This window comes from Phoxinus phoxinus (assembly GCF_949152265.1).
Source record: "Phoxinus phoxinus genome assembly, chromosome: 11".
NCBI lineage: Eukaryota > Metazoa > Chordata > Actinopteri > Cypriniformes > Leuciscidae > Phoxinus > Phoxinus phoxinus.
The window spans coordinates 3,989,319-4,008,210 of record NC_136886.1 but is presented as its reverse complement, the minus strand read 5'-3'; the positions used below and the strand labels follow the sequence as shown (position 1 = coordinate 4,008,210).

General features: G+C 35.1%; 2 protein-coding genes across 7 annotated transcripts; one reads left to right on the top strand and one right to left on the bottom strand.

Annotated features, from left to right (window-relative positions):
- Positions 1-12,903, top strand: cUnh3orf18 (chromosome Un C3orf18 homolog). 6 transcript variants are annotated; one of them, XM_079629594.1, is made up of 8 exons: positions 1-568; positions 1,443-1,602; positions 1,791-1,906; positions 8,529-8,937; positions 9,312-9,337; positions 9,480-9,606; positions 10,948-10,981; positions 11,281-11,418. In XM_079629594.1, exons 4-7 carry the CDS (start codon positions 8,656-8,658, stop codon positions 10,951-10,953), a joined length of 441 nt encoding a protein of 146 aa, XP_079485720.1. In that variant the 5' UTR covers positions 1-568; positions 1,443-1,602; positions 1,791-1,906; positions 8,529-8,655; the 3' UTR covers positions 10,954-10,981; positions 11,281-11,418. The 6 variants fall into 6 exon arrangements, with proteins under 6 accessions (XP_079485720.1, XP_079485719.1, XP_079485718.1 ...); XM_079629593.1 differs by having other exon boundaries at positions 1,443-1,906; XM_079629592.1 differs by lacking the exon at positions 10,948-10,981 and having other exon boundaries at positions 4-568; positions 11,281-11,420.
- A 1,592-nt stretch (positions 12,904-14,495) lies between these two features.
- LOC307007509 (uncharacterized protein) lies at positions 14,496-18,892 on the bottom strand. Its single transcript, XM_079629595.1, has 6 exons — positions 18,714-18,892; positions 16,369-16,525; positions 15,948-16,031; positions 15,803-15,850; positions 15,391-15,423; positions 14,496-14,631 (listed from the first exon to the last, which is right to left on the bottom strand). Exons 2-6 carry the CDS (start codon positions 16,471-16,473, stop codon positions 14,551-14,553), a joined length of 351 nt encoding a protein of 116 aa, XP_079485721.1. The 5' UTR covers positions 16,474-16,525; positions 18,714-18,892; the 3' UTR covers positions 14,496-14,550.

Below are 18,892 nucleotides of genomic sequence, written 5' to 3'. Positions count from 1 at the left end.
ATGAAGTAAACATATGGTACACTGAGTGTTGCTTACATTTAATATCTTGTAACTAAGGATTATTTTTACTCCTCTTAGCATGCTAGACAGTTAATTTGAGAGCAGTTTGGCTTTATGTTTCATAAACAGACAAATAAGCGGATTACAGCGGATAAGCACTAACGCACTGTCACCACTAGGAGGCGCCGTTTGACAGGAAGAGGTATTAAATAGCATAACGACGCCATCTGCAGATTGTGTAGCCTATGAACACATTTTAATAATTGTTACAAAACATTAGTCAACGGGTGTGCTTTGGTCTTGAGCCCATTTTTAAAATTACATCATTCATAATCCATCCATCTTTTGGATTATTTTTAGACAACAATTCAGTTTAATCAAGGATTAGTTGTCCCACATTCAGCGGGTAGCATACCAACACACATATTGGATAAAATGCGTTTTAATAATATTAATAATAAAATGTTGTTTTGACAGGTAAAGGCATGGGGTTATGGCTCTGTACCACGAAAGAGGCTAAACATATCAAGATGCAGGACGTGTGGCCTTTAAAGTCTTTGATAAGAAGGTAAATTACTTTTTTTTGTATCATCATTTAGCCTAAAACAACTTTTTCACGGATACATGTGTTGTGTATTACAGTGTATATATCATTAGCGGACTATTTTTAAGTGCATCTCAAGAAGAAATGTTCTTATCATATTCAATCTAAAAAGAAATAATTCAATTAATAACAACAATAAAGTTTTTTTCTTCTTCAATAATAAGCCTTTCTAAAATACTGGTTCTGACAGGTTGCTAAGTGGTTGCTGTGGTGTTCTGGGTTACTTACTTTAATTTAGAGACTGAAGTTAGAATAATAATAAAAAATAGATTTTTGCATTGTAGGATTATTTTCATTTTCAACACTATATAGTTTATTGTAGGTGTTACACACACACACACACACACACACACACACACACACACACACACACACACACACACACACACACACACACACACACACACACACACACACACACACACACTTTAAATTAAATATGATCTGAACATTTCTCTTTGAGATGCACCCAAAAATAGTAGGCTATATATAAATTATTAAATATATATACACGTGTCTGTGAAAAGTTCAGAGAAAAAAAATAATAATAATTATTTGTATATATAAGCATGATAAAGTATTATACAATGTAATCTAATAATCTGAGAATTGGGAGGATTCTTGTTAATTTAAAGTGAATACAGAATTGACTCTGCATGTTCCTGACACATTAATTAATTAAGACTAAATAAAACAACTAAGATTAAAATGAACTAAAATGCCTTTTCATTAGTGTTTGAGACCCGAACCATTACCCATACATCGTCTGATTTGAGTTCACATAATAATGCACAGGTGAGGCAGCAAGGGGTTAACATATTTGAACTCTCTTCCCTAGACACATTCACAGCATCTGTGTCCAACCATTAAATCCTGTCCTCATTCCTGCTAAGCTAGACGGACAGCCAGCTGAGCCAATCACAGCCTTCAGCTGCCCCGCAGCCAGCCAATAGCAGAGCAGGACCTGAGGAGGGACGTTGCTGGATCACATAGCTTGGGTTTGTAGCATCCTTGTAGCTCTTCTTGTCTTGTCTCTGAATAAAAGGACATGAAAGAAAAACAGAAAACAGCTGAAAAGAAAGAAAAATGAGATGTGATTTTGTACGGTGGGACGAAATGTGGTGAATGCTGGGATCCAGAGGGGGAAAACATTTACATTTACAGCCTCTCATCTGGTCTGTTCTAGCTGAGGAACGGAGGAGGAGGAGGGGTGAAAGGAGAAATTCCCTCTCCTTTTTTTCCATCGGCTGCCTGGAAAACCTTGGAAGGACATCGTCCGTGGGCACATTTCTCCATGAATAGGTCTGTATCTCTCATATTAGCAGCTTGTGACAATAGAAAACATTTTCTAATCAGATTTCATCTTATTTACACTCATTTTAAACTCTTTAAATGCACTATGGAATTCAATCAATGCAGAAAAACAGATTTATAATAACTGATAAGGCACAGGAGCAGGCACCTTATTTTGGTGTCTGTTGGTGTGTCTATCTTTGTCTTGTGGTGGCCTCTGATTGGTCAAGGAGGCAGGCTTAAGAAAGCCTGAAGCGTTCTGATTGGCCGGAGGACTAACATGTTCTTCATTAAGCGTGCAGACTGTTTACACATTGACGAGACAGAGCTTTCACAGTCTAAATGATTATGTAAGAAGTTAATCATTGATAAACACCACCCAAATACACAGATTACTGGGATCTGCTGCAGATATTCTTGTCTCCTGTGTTTGAATGTCCTTTTTTTGACAGGGAAAAACATCAGAAAGTCAAACACATGTAGTTTGTTGACTATTATAAACAAACTAAATCACATTTACAGGATTGTGCTTGCAATGGAAGTCTGAGCAATGGATTTCGCCAGGGAAGTTTTTGAATACATACTTATTTTGGCTGTTTTGAAAGTACAGCATTCACAACACTGTAAATGTTAATGTAAAATAAAATCATGAGATTTGCTTACCGATGCAAAGTTATGTCTTATAATACACCATGACTCCTGTGATGACAACGTAAAGCCGGTAAAAATGCGTGCAAAAGAGATGTGATATCAGTAGTGTTTACATAGAGCAAACTTCATCCAGGAATTGATGCATACGATGATTTAGACTTTACAACTCAAATAACACTTTATGCATTGAATAATTATTTAAAGTGCATGAAAGAAAATATGTAAGCTGCACATTTTGGCTTTTAAATCCTCCAGTTTGGACCCCTACACTATTGTTAAGTGCATTCCTGGAAAGATCTGGTCAACGAGGGACAAGTTGAGATGATTGTTTGTGGTCTATGTTTTAAAGTGGCGTGATTAGTTGCTAAGGTGTTCTAGGTAGTTGCTAGGGCATTGCTATGGGGTGTTCTGACCAGTGTTGTTAACCCTTTTAATGCATTAAAAACTGTACACACCTGATTTATTCCCGGGAACTTAGTGGAAATTAAGCTTATAAAACAAGTCATAATTTAAGATTTTTATATTGTAACCGATTGTAAACTTCTCAGTGAATGTGCACATTAAAAAAAAAAAAAAAAAAAAAAAAAAACTTTTGAATGTTACCATGGTTTTACCATGCTTTTACTACATTCACCCCTTTTTTATTAATTACAAGAAGAACTAATAATAAAATATATATAAAAAAAATATATATATATATATTCTGAAATGTTTTCAAACTAAATAAATAATATAAAATGTAAGTTTCAGGATGAAAACAAAGATAAGCAGCCTGAAATATTGTTTGGTAAAATCTTTTTTTGGTTATTTAAATAAAATAAAATAAAATTAGTAGATGGGAAAAAAAATACAAGAATTGTTGCAAATAAATGTTGCATTGGCAACTGGCTGGAATATGTTTAAGTTAAAGTATAAATTTGACTAAAATTTAAATAAAAATGAATTATAGCTATAGAAAAAAAGCTAAAAGTAATAAAGATGACAAGAGAACATGACTAAAGTACTAATACTTAAGCTAAACTAAAAATTAAAAACTAATTAATACTATAATGCTAACTAAAATAACACTGGTTCGGTTCTGATAAGTAGTTGCTGTGGTATTCTGGGTAGTTACTTCAATGTAAGTATGTCGTATTTTTTTCCCCCTGTTTTATCATCCAATTTTTTTTTGAAAAGTCCGATCACTTTAGCACTTTTCACAACTGCACATTCTTTTAATTCTTAGTGTTTGGGGTTTGTTCAAATCACTAAGTATGAGCATTTGATGTTTGCCTTACTTATATGATCATATAAATTCAGCAAGTGTGTGAATGAATGTACCAGAAAGGTTCAGCGTCTCAGCTGCAGGTGGCCTCAGGCCTGTTGTTAGAAAGTGAGAGAATAAGAGAGAGAGAGAAACAGCGAGAGCAAGCAAGATGACATCTGTGAATCTCTTACGAAACGCACGTCTTTCAACGTGTACCGTGTTTCTGGGTACTTGCTTTCCTAGGTAGAGTATCTCACTGTCTTTCTCTGTGCCACTCTCGTACCCACATCCTGCCACGACACCTACTGCTGCAGGGAGGATAGAAGTATAACGGCAACAAAACAAACACACACACACACACACACACACACACACACGTACACACACACACTCACGCCCATACACACGCACGCACGCCCATACCCACACACCCATACATACACTCGCACACATACGCACGCGCACACACGCACGCGCACACACACACACACACACACACACACACACACAGACACATGCACACAAACGCACGCACACACACCCATATACGCACACACACACACACACAGACACATGCACACAAACGCACGCACACACCCATTCACGCACACACACACACACACTCTCATGCCCATACGCACGCACGCCCACACACACACATGCCCATACATACACTCGCACACACACACACACACACACTCACACCCATACACACGCACACACACACGCCCATACACTCGCACGCACGCACACACACACGGCCATACACACACACACATGCACTTTAAGGAGAATTATGGGTGAATTCATCAAAAGAAGTCCAATTTAAATTTCACTCAGAATAAAAAAAATTAATAAAAAAACTCGCCTTTGTTCTAAACCTGCTTCTGCAGAACACAAAAGAAGACTTGTAAGACTTTTGGGTGAATTATACCTTTAAGATATTTGTCAGTGTGACAGTTAATATTCATGCTAATTCCGTTAAAAATTGTCAAGCCAAATTTTCATTATTTTAATTGAATTGTTTTTAATTAATATTATTTAAAAAAATATTATTTAAATCAGCAAAAAAAATTTTTTACAGTCTACCATTATTATGTATAAATAATTTTCATTTAAAAAAATATGTAATTTATTAATTTTCTTTTTATATTACAGTAAGGAGAATGTTTTAATCGTAAAATAAATAGTAAAACCCTGAATATGGTTTTGTCATAAAAATAAGCTTTATTTTGATGTGAAATCCTTTTTTTTTTACAAGCTTTGTGAAATAATATATAATTTATATTCAAACACATTTTCATACATACACTACTGTTCACTACTGTTTGTCTGTAATCACAGAAGTATGCTCACCAAGGCTGCATTTAGATTTTTAAAATATTAAAATGTATTTTGTTTACATATATTTTAAAGAGTAATTTATTCCTGTGATCAAAGCTGAATTTTCAGCATCAATTTCTTCTACATCTTCAGTGTCACATGATCCTTCAGAAATCATTCTAATATGAAGATTTGCTGCTTAAGAAACATTTCTGATTATTATCAATGTTGCATTGTTGCAAAAGTTGTGTTGCTTATTATTTCTCAGGAAATAGAAAGTTTAAAAGAACAGCCTTTATTTGAAATAGAAATCTTGTAAAAAATTTAATTGTCTTTACTGTTACTTTTAAACAAAGTAATGTGTTTTTGCTGAATAAAAGTATCTTTCTTCCAAAAAAAAAAATCTTTCTGACCCCAAACAGGGGTATTTTGAGAGTAAAACTACACAACACACTTTTTAACTGTAGCCTACATGTCAAATTTTTAATTCTAGAAACTAAGTTGATTCATGCCACCAAAAGCTGTTCATCTTTGTTTCGAAAGTCTTGTATATTTGTGTTCATCAAGCTATATTTTTCAAAATGGTCATATCTACATGGTCTGTAATTCCAAACCCGTATAATTTTTTTATTTTTTTTTTACTGGATGAAAATCTCATAAAAGTATATGACTCATGCACAATATTCTGAGTCCTCTGAACTAAGTCATACAATAGCTTTGTGTGAGGAACAGACTGAAATATAAATAAAATTTTCACCAAGATATCATAGGGCTTGAAATATTCATTGGATTTGTTTTGTTATGAAGGTGAGCCAACAATAACCGACTTTTATTTTCTGACATGCCCCTTTAACAGCATGAGAAGTTCTTTGTGAATGGAGTCAGTCTGCGGTTTAGGAGATTTCTACATTCTCATTCACACATCCACGAGATCTCAACAGCAGATTCTCCTATTCTCTATTTTAAGCGGCGAGTCTCGTTCCTGCCTCCAGCCCCCACATCCACAAACACACACACACACACACGGATCCTAACGGTTGTAGTGTGGAAGGAAACGTGCGGTTTGCCAACAGTATCTTAAAAGTTCACACATCCATATGTTGTCCACAGGGTTTGTATGCGCGCACACACACACACGCGCGCGCACACACACGCGCGCGCACACACACACACACACACACACACACACACAAACTGTTTCTAATTGATTGGGTGCTTTCAAGAACCATATATAACTTATCGACATATATTTATTGATTGTTTACTGTTTTTATTGTTTTTAACTATGCCTGCAAAGTAGCCAATCTCTGTAGTGTGTGTGTGATTTGTATTATACTATCTGCTGCACAACACATTCCCCCATTGGGGACAATAAAGTAATAATTTGAACTTGAGTTCAAATAAACCAAGTTTATTGGTTCAATCTCAGAAATTTATAAAGAAAAAAGACTTGTCAAGAAAATGCTTCTCGTTGAGTTTAGCACTTCTCATTTGACCAAATCGCATTCTTTTCAGAGAGTTTGAAAGAAATTAATAATTTAATTTAACAAGGATGCTTTACAAGTGATCAAAAGTGACAGTAACGACATTTAAAATGTTACAAAAGATTTCTATTTCAAATAATTATTGCTCTTTTTCAACTTTCTATTAATAAAATAATCCTGAAAAAATGTTTCACGGTTTCCACAAAAATATTATCAGCACAACTGTTTTTAACAGATAATAATCATAAATGTTTCTCGAGCAGCAGATCATCATATTATAATGATTTCTGAAGGATCATGTGTCAAATAATGCTGCAAATAAATGCAGCATTATAGAGACTTCTTTAAAAAAAAAAAAAAAGTAAAATCTTTTTACCAAAAACTTTTCAATCAGTACTGAAAAATATATATATAATATATATATATATATATATATTTTTTTAATGGACCGTTTTCTCCAGTATTTGTATTTTTATGCTTAATGAGTAAACGGTAAATGAGAGTGGAATCAATTGTTCGCTTGCTTCATGCAAGTAATGCTATTCATGCCAAATATGACGAGAGGGATCTCTTACTAAAGTATAAAAAGCAGTTGTTTTCATGTATAAATTTATACTGTTAAAAATAAAAATATAATTAAGTGTGTAAAATATTATCTGGAAAACATGTTTCTATTAGGTTAGATTGTTTCTTTTTTATTACACACCAGTATAATATTTTTTAATGTAAATAAACCTGAAAAGAAACAAATCTATGGCTATCAATTGAATTAAACCATGATTAACCCCATTATTTTGAAAGAAGAATGAAACAATGTCAAAATTAAAGAACAAAAATATGAAATACAAAAATAAAATAAATATATTAATTTTCTTCAGTTTTTGTGTTTTTCATGGACCCCTACACTGCAAAATCCCCAGTGTTAAAGTTATTGAGATAATTAGGTGAATAATTGAGTGATGATTGAGGATTATTGAAGACACCTGATGAAAGCAGAATCACTGAAGGAGAAAACTGTAATGTCAGCGTGTGTTTTAGTTGGGCTCTTGACCCTTACCGTACATTTTTAACTTTAGCTTTTGTTTGCTTACTTTAACTGAGTTATGACAGTCAGATGAACAAAGAAAAAAAGGTGATCTGATGGTGTTGGTTGTGTTTTAACATAACAGCTATTTGACCGTTTTGAGCCTTTTCAATGAAATCCAAATGATCAAATCAATTACAAAAAATAACTTCTAAAAGAAAATGTTATGTAGGCACACACAGACATGAAGAATTAGCGTATGAATCTCAGCAATGGTGACAAACAGATCACCTCTGAACATAAGCTCATTATTTATTCATGCAGCAATGCATGATGGGAGCCATGAATGAGTTTTGATTGATGGCACCCAGAATGCACTGCAACATGCTTTATAATTATCACCATTGTTGAGATTCACAGGCTGATTATAATTAATAAAGTAAACTTAACTTGGAAATTGGGCTCTATATGAGTTCAGTGATTCAGGTCAAATGATTGTGTAATAATGATTATGTTAAAACACAACCAACACCATCAAATTACCTTTTCTATTTGTTCATCTGGCTGTTATAACTCAGATACAGCAGCCAAACACAATCTAAAGTTAATGATTTAAGGGTCAAGAGCCCAACTAAAACGAAAAATGACAGTTTTCTCCTTCAGTGATTCTGCTTGTTAACATCAGGTGTCTTCAATAATGTTCAATCACTCAATTATTCACTTAATTATCTCATTAACTTTAACACTGCGTCAGATTATAACACTCTTTGAGTGTGGATTATATAAACACTGTGCAGTGTTAAGGACTTTGCTGTGTAAACAGCCTATGTAGGGAGTTTGTTAACTCACCATGTTTCAGAACAAAGCCAAATTCGACCCAACATTGAGTATGTTCCTCCACAGGATTCCTGCAGGAGTTCAGGAACACCGTGAGCGCATCATGGCTGCCGCCCATTGGAGGATTGAATCCCAGTAGGGTTGCCTTCAAAACACACTCGGCTCGCCTCCACGCCGGCGTCCTGCAACAACCATGTCTCTGACCACCACCAAACCCCAGTTGTTGACGTCCACCCAAACCCTGAGCCCATTCCCAGTGCCCACCCTCCCCCTCACCACCTTCACTCCTGTTCTCACAAGCTCAGGAGAGCCCAGAACTGAGCCGGAGAACGTCACGTCCAGGATCACGTGGTCCGCCAACGGGACGGGCCTGAACTCCACGCAGCTGCCCGTCGCGTCGGTGGAAGGCGCTGGGATGGGAATGGTGCTCGTTCCCTTTGGCATCATCACAGTCATTGGCCTGGCTGTTGTAGTGGTGAGGAAAATAAATCATGGCTTCCACAAACATGTTAGGCAGGATCATGTGACACGGAGGACAGCTTTGCATCACAGGAATACATTTTATTTTAAAATCCAGTCAAACAGTTAATTATAATTTTTGAACAAATAAATCATTCGAAAACATAATCTTTTGAACGGTATTGTATATGCTTGTGTATTTCTAAAGGTTGACAAAATTAAGCAGATAAACACATTGAAAATGTAACACTCTCTTTTGTGATGAAATTATTTGGTCTTTTATTATATCATTCTGTTTGTTTGAATTGATTTAGAATGAAATATGTGAATTTATGTAACATTTGTGTCTTACATAACATTTATGCATAACATTTTTCTTTTCCTTACCAGCTTCTGTACATCCGGAAAAAGAAAAGGTAAGACGATGTGCATTCCTGTATCGCTTCACTACAGCCTTGAAAATCGAAGGTTCTACAGTGAATATTTAATACGAGGCTAAAAGACAGGTTTGGCCTCTGATGTTTCCCCACATAGAAGCTGTGTTGTGTTCTTCTCTAGGCTGGAGAAACTGAGACACCAGCTGATGCCCATGTATAACTTTGATCCAGCTGAAGAACAGGATGATCTAGAGCAGGAACTCTTGGATCACGGACGAGACGGAAGCCCAGCAGGACCAAACTCCAAAGTAAGAGTACAACACCACACGGGCTGAAGCAGGCTAAACATACCAGCAAATAATATCATAATTGTTAGGGCATACATTCCTGATTTTAAAATAAATTTGTTATTTCTGTATGGATGGATAGATAGAACAATAGAATGTTGGATGGATGGATAGATACAATGATAGAACAATAGAATGTTGGATGGATGGATAGATACAATGATAGAACAATAGAATGTTGGATGGATGGATGGATAGATACAATGATAGAACAATAGAATGTTGGATGGATGGATGGATGGATAGAACAATAGAATGTTGGATGGATGGATACAATGATAGAACAATAGAATGTTGGATGGATGGATACAATGATAGAACAATAGAATGTTGGATGGATGGATAGATACAATGATATAACAATAGAATGTTTGATGGATGGATGATTAGATACAATGATAGAACAATAGAATGTTGGTTGGATGGATGGATGGATAGAACAATAGAATGTTGGATGGATGGATAGATACAATGATAGAACAATAGAATGTTGGATGGATGGATACAATGATAGAACAATAGAATGTTGGATGGATGGATACAATGATAGAACAATAGAATGTTGGATGGATGGATAGATACAATGATAGAACAATAGAATGTTGGATGGATGGATAGATACAATGATATAACAATAGAATGTTTGATGGATGGATGATTAGATACAATGATAGAACAATAGAATGTTGGTTGGATGGATGGATGGATAGAACAATAGAATGTTGGATGGATGGATAGATACAATGATAGAACAATAGAATGTTGGATGGATGGATACAATGATAGAACAATAGAATGTTGGATGGATGGATACAATGATAGAACAATAGAATGTTGGATGGATGGATAGATACAATGATAGAACAATAGAATGTTGGATGGATGGATAGATACAATGATAGAACAATAGAATGTTTGATGGATGGATGGATGGATAGATACAATGATAGAACAATAGAATGTTGGTTGGATGGATGGATGGATAGAACAATAGAATGTTGGATGGATGGATAGATACAATGATAGAACAATAGAATGTTGGATGGATGGATGGATAGATACAATGACAGAACAATAGAATGTTGGATGGATGGATGGATAGATACAATGATAGAACAATAGAATGTTGGATGGATGGATGGATGGATAGATAGATAGATACAATGATCGAACAATAGAATGTTAGACAGACAGACAACATGGGGTATCTTTCAAAAATAATTTCTACCATATTATTATTATTATTATTATTATTAAATGCTTTATCTTAATTTCAGTTTCTACATTCTCATTTCTCTTAAGTTCTGACACAAGGCCATGTGGTTTGTTATTTGTGGTAAAGTATCCATCACTGTAAATATGTTTATCCATACGTCCATATGTTAATATCACTATTAATCTTCATCAAACAGCAGCTGTGACTGAATCCACCTTTAAACACTCGTCCATTTGTGTCCTGGCTCAGTAGTCTCATTCTCATACTGTCAACACAATTCATTACATTTTGCAAATTGATATTTGTGCAATAGTACACCGTATAATTAGGTTTAAATGTGTATTAATTCTATTCTATAATATTCTTCCGTCAATGTCGTATGATATTCACTTACTTTCACTCTCTCTTTCCCGCCACAGACACTGACCACAAGTCAGGGAACTACTCAAAAGCCCAGCCGACTTGTTTTCACTGACGTGGCCGACGCCATTAATGCATGACGACACACACACGCTGCACAGGAACAGAGGGACACCAAATCTGGACAACTGGGATTCAGGAATATTTGCATTGACATTTGGTACAGTATAGTACACTGTAAAAAAGTGTGTGTTAACTGCTGCCTTTTTAATTAATAATTGCTAAGCCAAAGTTACAATCTGCAGCACTGAGATCAACAAATACACAATGTCATGAATAATTTTTACGGTGTGCACTCACTGACGAATAAGACATTATACATTTTAAGGACACGTGATTTAAAAAAAAAAAAAGTACTTCAATGCAAAAGTCCTCTGGATCTGTCCGACTGTATGAACACTCATGCAACAGGGACTTATTTTCATAGATAATCTCTAGGTGTAATAAGAATAATTTTGAGCCTCATTCATGAAACATGAGCAAGACAAATGTCTCTGTAAATCCTTTAAAACATTTTGTCATAAATTGCTGCATAATGCGACAATTGAGCAAACAATGATAGAAACACTGGATGAGGCTCACTGTGTTACTTGAATCTGAATGACTGATAAGATAATCAGTTATGCAGATTATTTATTTTTAAGAAGGGAATCCAAATGCAACTTTTGTATGTGAGAAATCTATTAGTTTGGTGAATGAGAGAACCACACGATTTATTATTTATTCACAGATGAAAGCGATCTGTGAATTGATGTTTACTAAAAGGAATTACACTTGAGAAATTAGAATATGGTGCAAAAGTTTATTTCAGTAATTCAACTTAAAAGGTGAAACTAATATATTATATAGACTCATTACATGCTAAATGAGATATTTCAAGCCTTTATTTGTTAAAATTTTGATGATTATGGCTTACAGCTTATGAAAATCCCAAATTCAAAATTAGAATATTGTGAAAAGGTTTTCATAGCTGATATTAGTTTCACCTTTTAAGTTGAATTACTGGAATAAATGAACTTTTGCATGATATTCTAATTTTGCTAGTACACACCTGTACTTTCCCATGAAGAGAATCTCAGCATTAAAGTTACATTTGTTTCATTTAAATTGTGATGAACTGTCAGACATGACATCAGTGAGACCGTATTATAAAGATCTTCCATGTGATATGAGCTTTACTGTTCATTGAAACACAAATGTTCTGTCTCTGAGTCTGCATTGACTGATTACACAAGATTTACGTGTGTGTGTAGATGTAATAATCCTCTGTGCACCACAAACCAGCGGTAGATCATTTTAAAGACGTTTTTAACTTTTATGACAATGAAGGACATAATAAAAAGGATATTTACACTATGACACGTGCATGTGTGTTCTTGAAAACTAGTCATTTTTGGACATAATAATAAAGACAATAACTGATGGATTATAAGTAACTTTATTCATGAACATAAGACTGCACAAACAGCATTACTGGCCTTTGAGGAATGTAGAAAAGAGGTAAGAAAGTTACCTGAGCCTGTATTTATGAGGCACGCTGTCAAATGTTTAATACGCAACTTCACTATATACCATGATGCCTTTGAACAATGCATGGTTGACTTCACATAAAAAAATTCCTCATAAGAAAAAAAAGTTTGTTCTTGAAATGAATTTTAAGAACCATTTGATCTGTTTTAAGAGCATTTTGCAGTATATGAACTGTAATATGTTACACAACTGTATTGTGTATTGGAGATGCTTTAAACATCAGTCATGTTGTAAACATCACCCCCATATCAGCGCAATAACACAATTCAGAGAAGTAAAAAATAGATTGGACGTTTAAAAAAAAGAAGCTAATTGTGAAAATATAGTGCCAAAACAATAACGTTCCAAAGTCTGCATTGACAATATATGCATTTCACTGTAACAAATGACAAAAGACCCATTGTGTAGAGTGAGCAAACAAATTCACTGAGGTTTCTGGTGTTGAGGTACTGAATTACAATTATAATGATTGTTGTTGACCATTTACATCACTGATGAAGTCATTATTTCTGTTTGGTGTAAACAGACACGATAGAATCTATTCATTCCACTGTAAACATTAAACTAAAACAATAAAAGGTAACACTTTACAATAAGAGTCATTAGTTAATGTGTGACCTAACTATGAGCAATACATTTGTTACAGAATTTATTAATCTTTGTTAATGTTAGTTAATCAAAATAGAGCTGTTCATGTTAGTTCACACTGTGCATTATCTAATGTTAACAAATACAACCTTTGATTTTAATATTGTATTAGTAAATGCTGAAATAATTAATATTAACTAATATTAACTAAGATTTATAAATGCTATAGTAGTATTGTTTATTCTTAGTTCATGTTAACTAAGGTAGTTAACTAATGAACCTTATTGTAAAGGGTTACCCAATGAAAAAGTATACATTAAAATATTAATCATTACAAATGCTTCAACATTAAAATGATGAGTAATTTCAAGCTTTGGTAATATAATGTTTCCAGAATCCTGAGAAGTACATGATTAAACAAACTTTATATAACCCATCATCAGGCATCATCCATACACCGAGATGATTTTGTGGTGCACTGATTTTTAAATCCCATGATCTTGAACATTAAATAAATGTCTTGAACAAAACAAGTTCATGTTTTTTGTTGTGATAAAAGCCCAGTTCACACCAAGGACAATAACTATAATGATAAAAATAAAGATTTAGTTGTAAAAAAAAATCTAAATATAAAAGAATAGCAGAGTTCACACCACAACTACAACGATAACGGCACAGAGAAACGTATCGTTGGAATCACTTTCAGAACCATTTTTCTTCCAGAACGATAACAACATTGACAGCCATTCAGAATCCATCCTGCTTTAAAGAGCTTGAGCATTAAATTGGCAGACGACAAAACTGCAGTGTCTGCTGGTGTGGGCGCTAATAGGGTTATCATTATAGTTATTGTTCATGGTGTGAACGGGCTTTAAGACATACTACGGTGTCTGGCCACCAAAATTGTGCGCAAAAACGTGTTTTAAGAAAGCAAAGCAGTTCAACTTAAAATTCTTGTTGACTAAGAATCCATGATAAATGAAAAGATGATGTGATAAAATGATTATTTTAGATTTTAGGGTACCTTTTGAAAATGCATGCATGTCTGATTTTGGCAGACTGGCACGTTTTCATTTTTTACAGTGTACATGAAGGCAGTTGAGATGGAGAATTACCCCTGACGAAGTATCAAAGTCATCAGTGAGGTAGTTCTAGTCGCTCTCCTGTGATGTTAACGCAGCAGGCGGAGTCTGAGTGGGCGGGTCTTCTGTTGACTCCGCCCCTTCAGCAGTCTAGGTGCAGGGGACAGAGAACGCATGAGGAATGTGTGTGTGCGTGACCTGAGAATCACGACAGTTGGGACAGGAAACCAAGAAATGTAAGGAGCTGTGCTGGATTTCCCTAAAACTCACTGAGTCATTTAGTTCTGTTCTAACCTGTGAATTGTTTGAGTAACGGGGAGTTTCTAAACGGTTTCTGAACACATTTCTGGGTTTCAGTTAAAAAAAGACCAGCTACTTTGACAGGTTTATCAGGTTAAGTGTTTAACGGAATGAGATGATTCTCATGCACTACTATTCATTTAGTTCTTTTCATTTCGTTTTTTATGGGTTGCAGGGCTGCAGAAAACGAATCAATATGACGGATAATGAAAATAATCGACTCAACTAATCGAGTTTCATTATTAATTCGAGTCTTTCCCACTTTAAATTTAAACATTTATATGAACACTTGTATTCTGTGAGCATTGTAACTGTAGACAAGCAATTAAATGTCTCTTTCTTTATTAAACGACCATTTTTTATATATTTTTTAAAGAAATTAATACTTTTATTCAGCAAGGATGCATTGAATTGATGCATTAAAGTGACAGCAAAAACAATGTTTCAAAAAATCTATTTTAAATAAATGCTGTTCTTTTGAACTTTCTATTCATCAAAAAATCCTGAAAAAAATGTTTCCATAAAAATATAAAGCAGCACAACTGTTTTCAACATTGATAATAAGCATATAAATATATATATAATAAGCATATATATGTTGTTTTTTACCTGCTCTTCATCCTGATGAATGGTCTTCTGAGGCTATAAATTAGAGAGAACAAGAAGGTGAGGAAAAAAAATAATTTCTGCCAACTCAACACATAAATAGTGAAACAGGATATTTAACAAGCAAGAATAAAGGAATCATATGCACTTAACATTAATATCTAATCAAGTAAATAGGGTAATGTTTGATTTCATATTAAAAGGGGTCATGTTATTGGGATCCTGTACTCTTTTGAAAGAGTATGATAAACAATGGAGAAATGCTCCACTAGTCTATCCAGACCATTTCTAAATGCTGAAAGCTTAAAAAAGTATATTTCTAGAATGTAAATTCTGTTATATTTGAGTTAATCATCTGCTAATTTAACATGTCGTACAGTATGCTACAGTTTGAAGGAAAGTGTGTGATCCTCACCCATTTTCGTGGTCTACCTCGAGGTCTTCGTTCTCTCAGTGGCTCAACCTGCATCCAAAAGCAGATGAAGGAGAGAGCGCATGTTATATGTCTGAACAAGAATCAGTGAGCTTAAGTTGAAGTGCACTCCAGCAAGTTGTCTTACTTTGGCTGTGACCCGCTGGCCTTTATTTTTACTGCCTCTTGGTCTTCCTCTCGGCCTCTTAGGAGCTGAGGGTTCAACAGGCTCCTGAGGGAATCAATTCACTTGGTTTAACTCAATTTATTTAGTATCTATCTAACCAACCAACCAACCAACCAACCAACCAACCAACCAACCAACCAACCAACCAACCAACCAACCAACCAACCAACCATCCATCCATCCATCCATCCATCCATCCATCCATCCATCCATCCATCCATCCATCCATCCATCCATCCATCCATCCATCCATCCATCCATCCATCCATCCATCCATCCATCCATCCATCCATCCATCCATCCATCCATCCATCCATCCATCCATCCATCCATCCATCCATCCATCCATCCATCCATCCATCCATCATTGCATCTCTCTGACCTGTGGTTGTTTGCGAGGTCGTCCTCTGCTGCGTTTGGGAGCTGGTGGCTCTTCTTCTGGGGCCACTGCGTCCATCTGACCTGCATCGGTCTCCTCCACGTCCATCCTGACCCCAGAACACCTCACACATGCATGGACACACACAATCTGAACGAGACTGAAGTGGACACAGGAAGAAATGGAGAGAGATATGGTTAATGGACAATTTGATGGATGTAGAAAGAGCCTACAATTAGTGTAAATTGTACAGTCAGCAGGAATGTATTGGAAAATAAAGTGAGATGGAGAGGTTTTTATTTTACTGCACATTACCCACCTTTTAACATGGCTACTTACCCAATAAATACATTAATAGATATGAAATATTGATTTGAGTTTAAGTTATTTCATTATGTGAAAAGAAAATTCAAAATACATGAAATTTTAGGCACCTAAAATGAAAACAGGCAAACTACTTAACAAACAGTTAGGCTAAATAAAAATCATAGTGGTTTGATGCGTGAGAGGTTAAATTGCATCATAACTTTACGCTTTGTCCTCATCAGTCGAGCACTGCCATTAGTTTAATACGGTCACAAAAATCTCTGTCTCATAATCAACTTCTCATCTTCTACAGTCACCTCTGCTCAGACATAATCTTCTCATTACAATGACACAGACATTAGTCATAGTTTTAACAGTAACAACTTGGGGCGTGAAAATTTGATATTCCACAAAAATAAAGTATCTCTCCCTCTCTCTCTTTCTCTCTCTCTCTCTCTCTCTCTCTCTATATATATATATATATAAACCTAAGAAAACACGAGTAATTTCAAGTGTTCAGTATTTACTACTCAATATCATCATTTTCACAGTAGACTCTTCATCCTACAGCTACACGTTCATATGATCACATGTAATTTATTGGCCGTGAATGTATATACACATGAATTTCATCAATGACAGCTTATTTAACCCCTGCTGGCAGAGAGGGATCTTCTAGGAGCCTGTTCAATGGCATCTATTCACATGAAACATAACTTTCCATGTTCCTCTCGTGCATATATAACTAACCGCTCTACACCATAAACTATGTCTCAGTGACTCCTAATAAGAAAACCTAATAAGCTTTAGTACCATGTGCTACTGAACTGTTTGATTAGCATGTTCATATGCAACGGTATTTAAAAGTCAATGTAAGGTACTTCATAGAATTCCCATCGTGGTAGATGACAAAAAAACATGTTTTCTCCATGCATATTTTGTGGTAATAATAAGGTACTTTTTTGTATCAGGGAGAACACACTAACAAAAAAGTACCCAAATGTACCATAGTGGTGCCACATTTTTGGTTTATCAGGTGTTTTTGAACATATACCAACACATAAAAAATAAAATAGAACAAATTTAGGGGCTATAAATAAATAAATAAAAGGTCTGGAATGGACACTAGCTATTCAGTGAGTTTTCAGTAGTCTTTAAAATATTTTTCCATATGGTGGGCAATTACGACAGCCCACATTTTTCACATACTTTCAGACCTACAGAAAAATGTAGCTGGTGGTCGTGAACTACAGCGCGAAACGAGCACGCTTTGCGGTGTCCTAAGGATACAAACACAGCCTTAGCAACATTTAAAGAGGGAGACACAACTTATTATTACAGACACTACAACAACTTCAGCGGCCACAGAAGAGAAACACGTCAGAGATAAACACAACAACAGAGGTAACTACAAGTACCATGGGATTACCATGTTTTTGAGGACAAAATATCATGAACAATGTTTATTTTTTTTAAAGATAGTACCATGGCAATGACATTTTTGGGCATATACCATGCTAATTCTTTAGTATTCTTTTTAAAATGCAAATACCATGGTATATCAATATGGTATGGTATATTTTGGTGTACCATAAATGGCATTCAACAAAGTACTTTCTGTACACTTCTTTTACAAATCGTACTATGACTGTGGAACCATGGTACAGTGATAGTATCAGGCATAATTTCATATACCATAGCACTGAAACTTACCATAGTATTTATAGGGCACTCCAGGGTACTCTGAAGAATAACATGGTACTATGGTAGGCCTACTACATGCCTAAAAAAGTTTTTTGATATTTATTTTTAATTTTTACGTCTATTTCTTAATTTAAAAATAAGTGCCATACTGTACATAAAGTACAATACTGTCCTTTTGTAGCATGGCTATATTAAAAATTGCGTTTCATTGACATGAAATCTGAGATATTCAGATATCATCACCAGATAACAACACAACTTAAGCATTAACAAAACTGATTTGTAAAAGTTTGATTGAACTGATTTCATAAGTTGACATTTAGTGTAGAGCACTTTACCTTGTTTACGTTGTCCTCAGCACTTTGTGTTCACCTGGGGCAGCGGCGTCGCGTGTGAGTGATGAGAAGCATCGCGAGCTGTAGCATCAACATTACATGATTGACATCATTTCTGGCCCCGCCCATCCTCTCCTCACGTCACGTCAATCATTCTCTCAGAACTGAACTGAAGCACCACG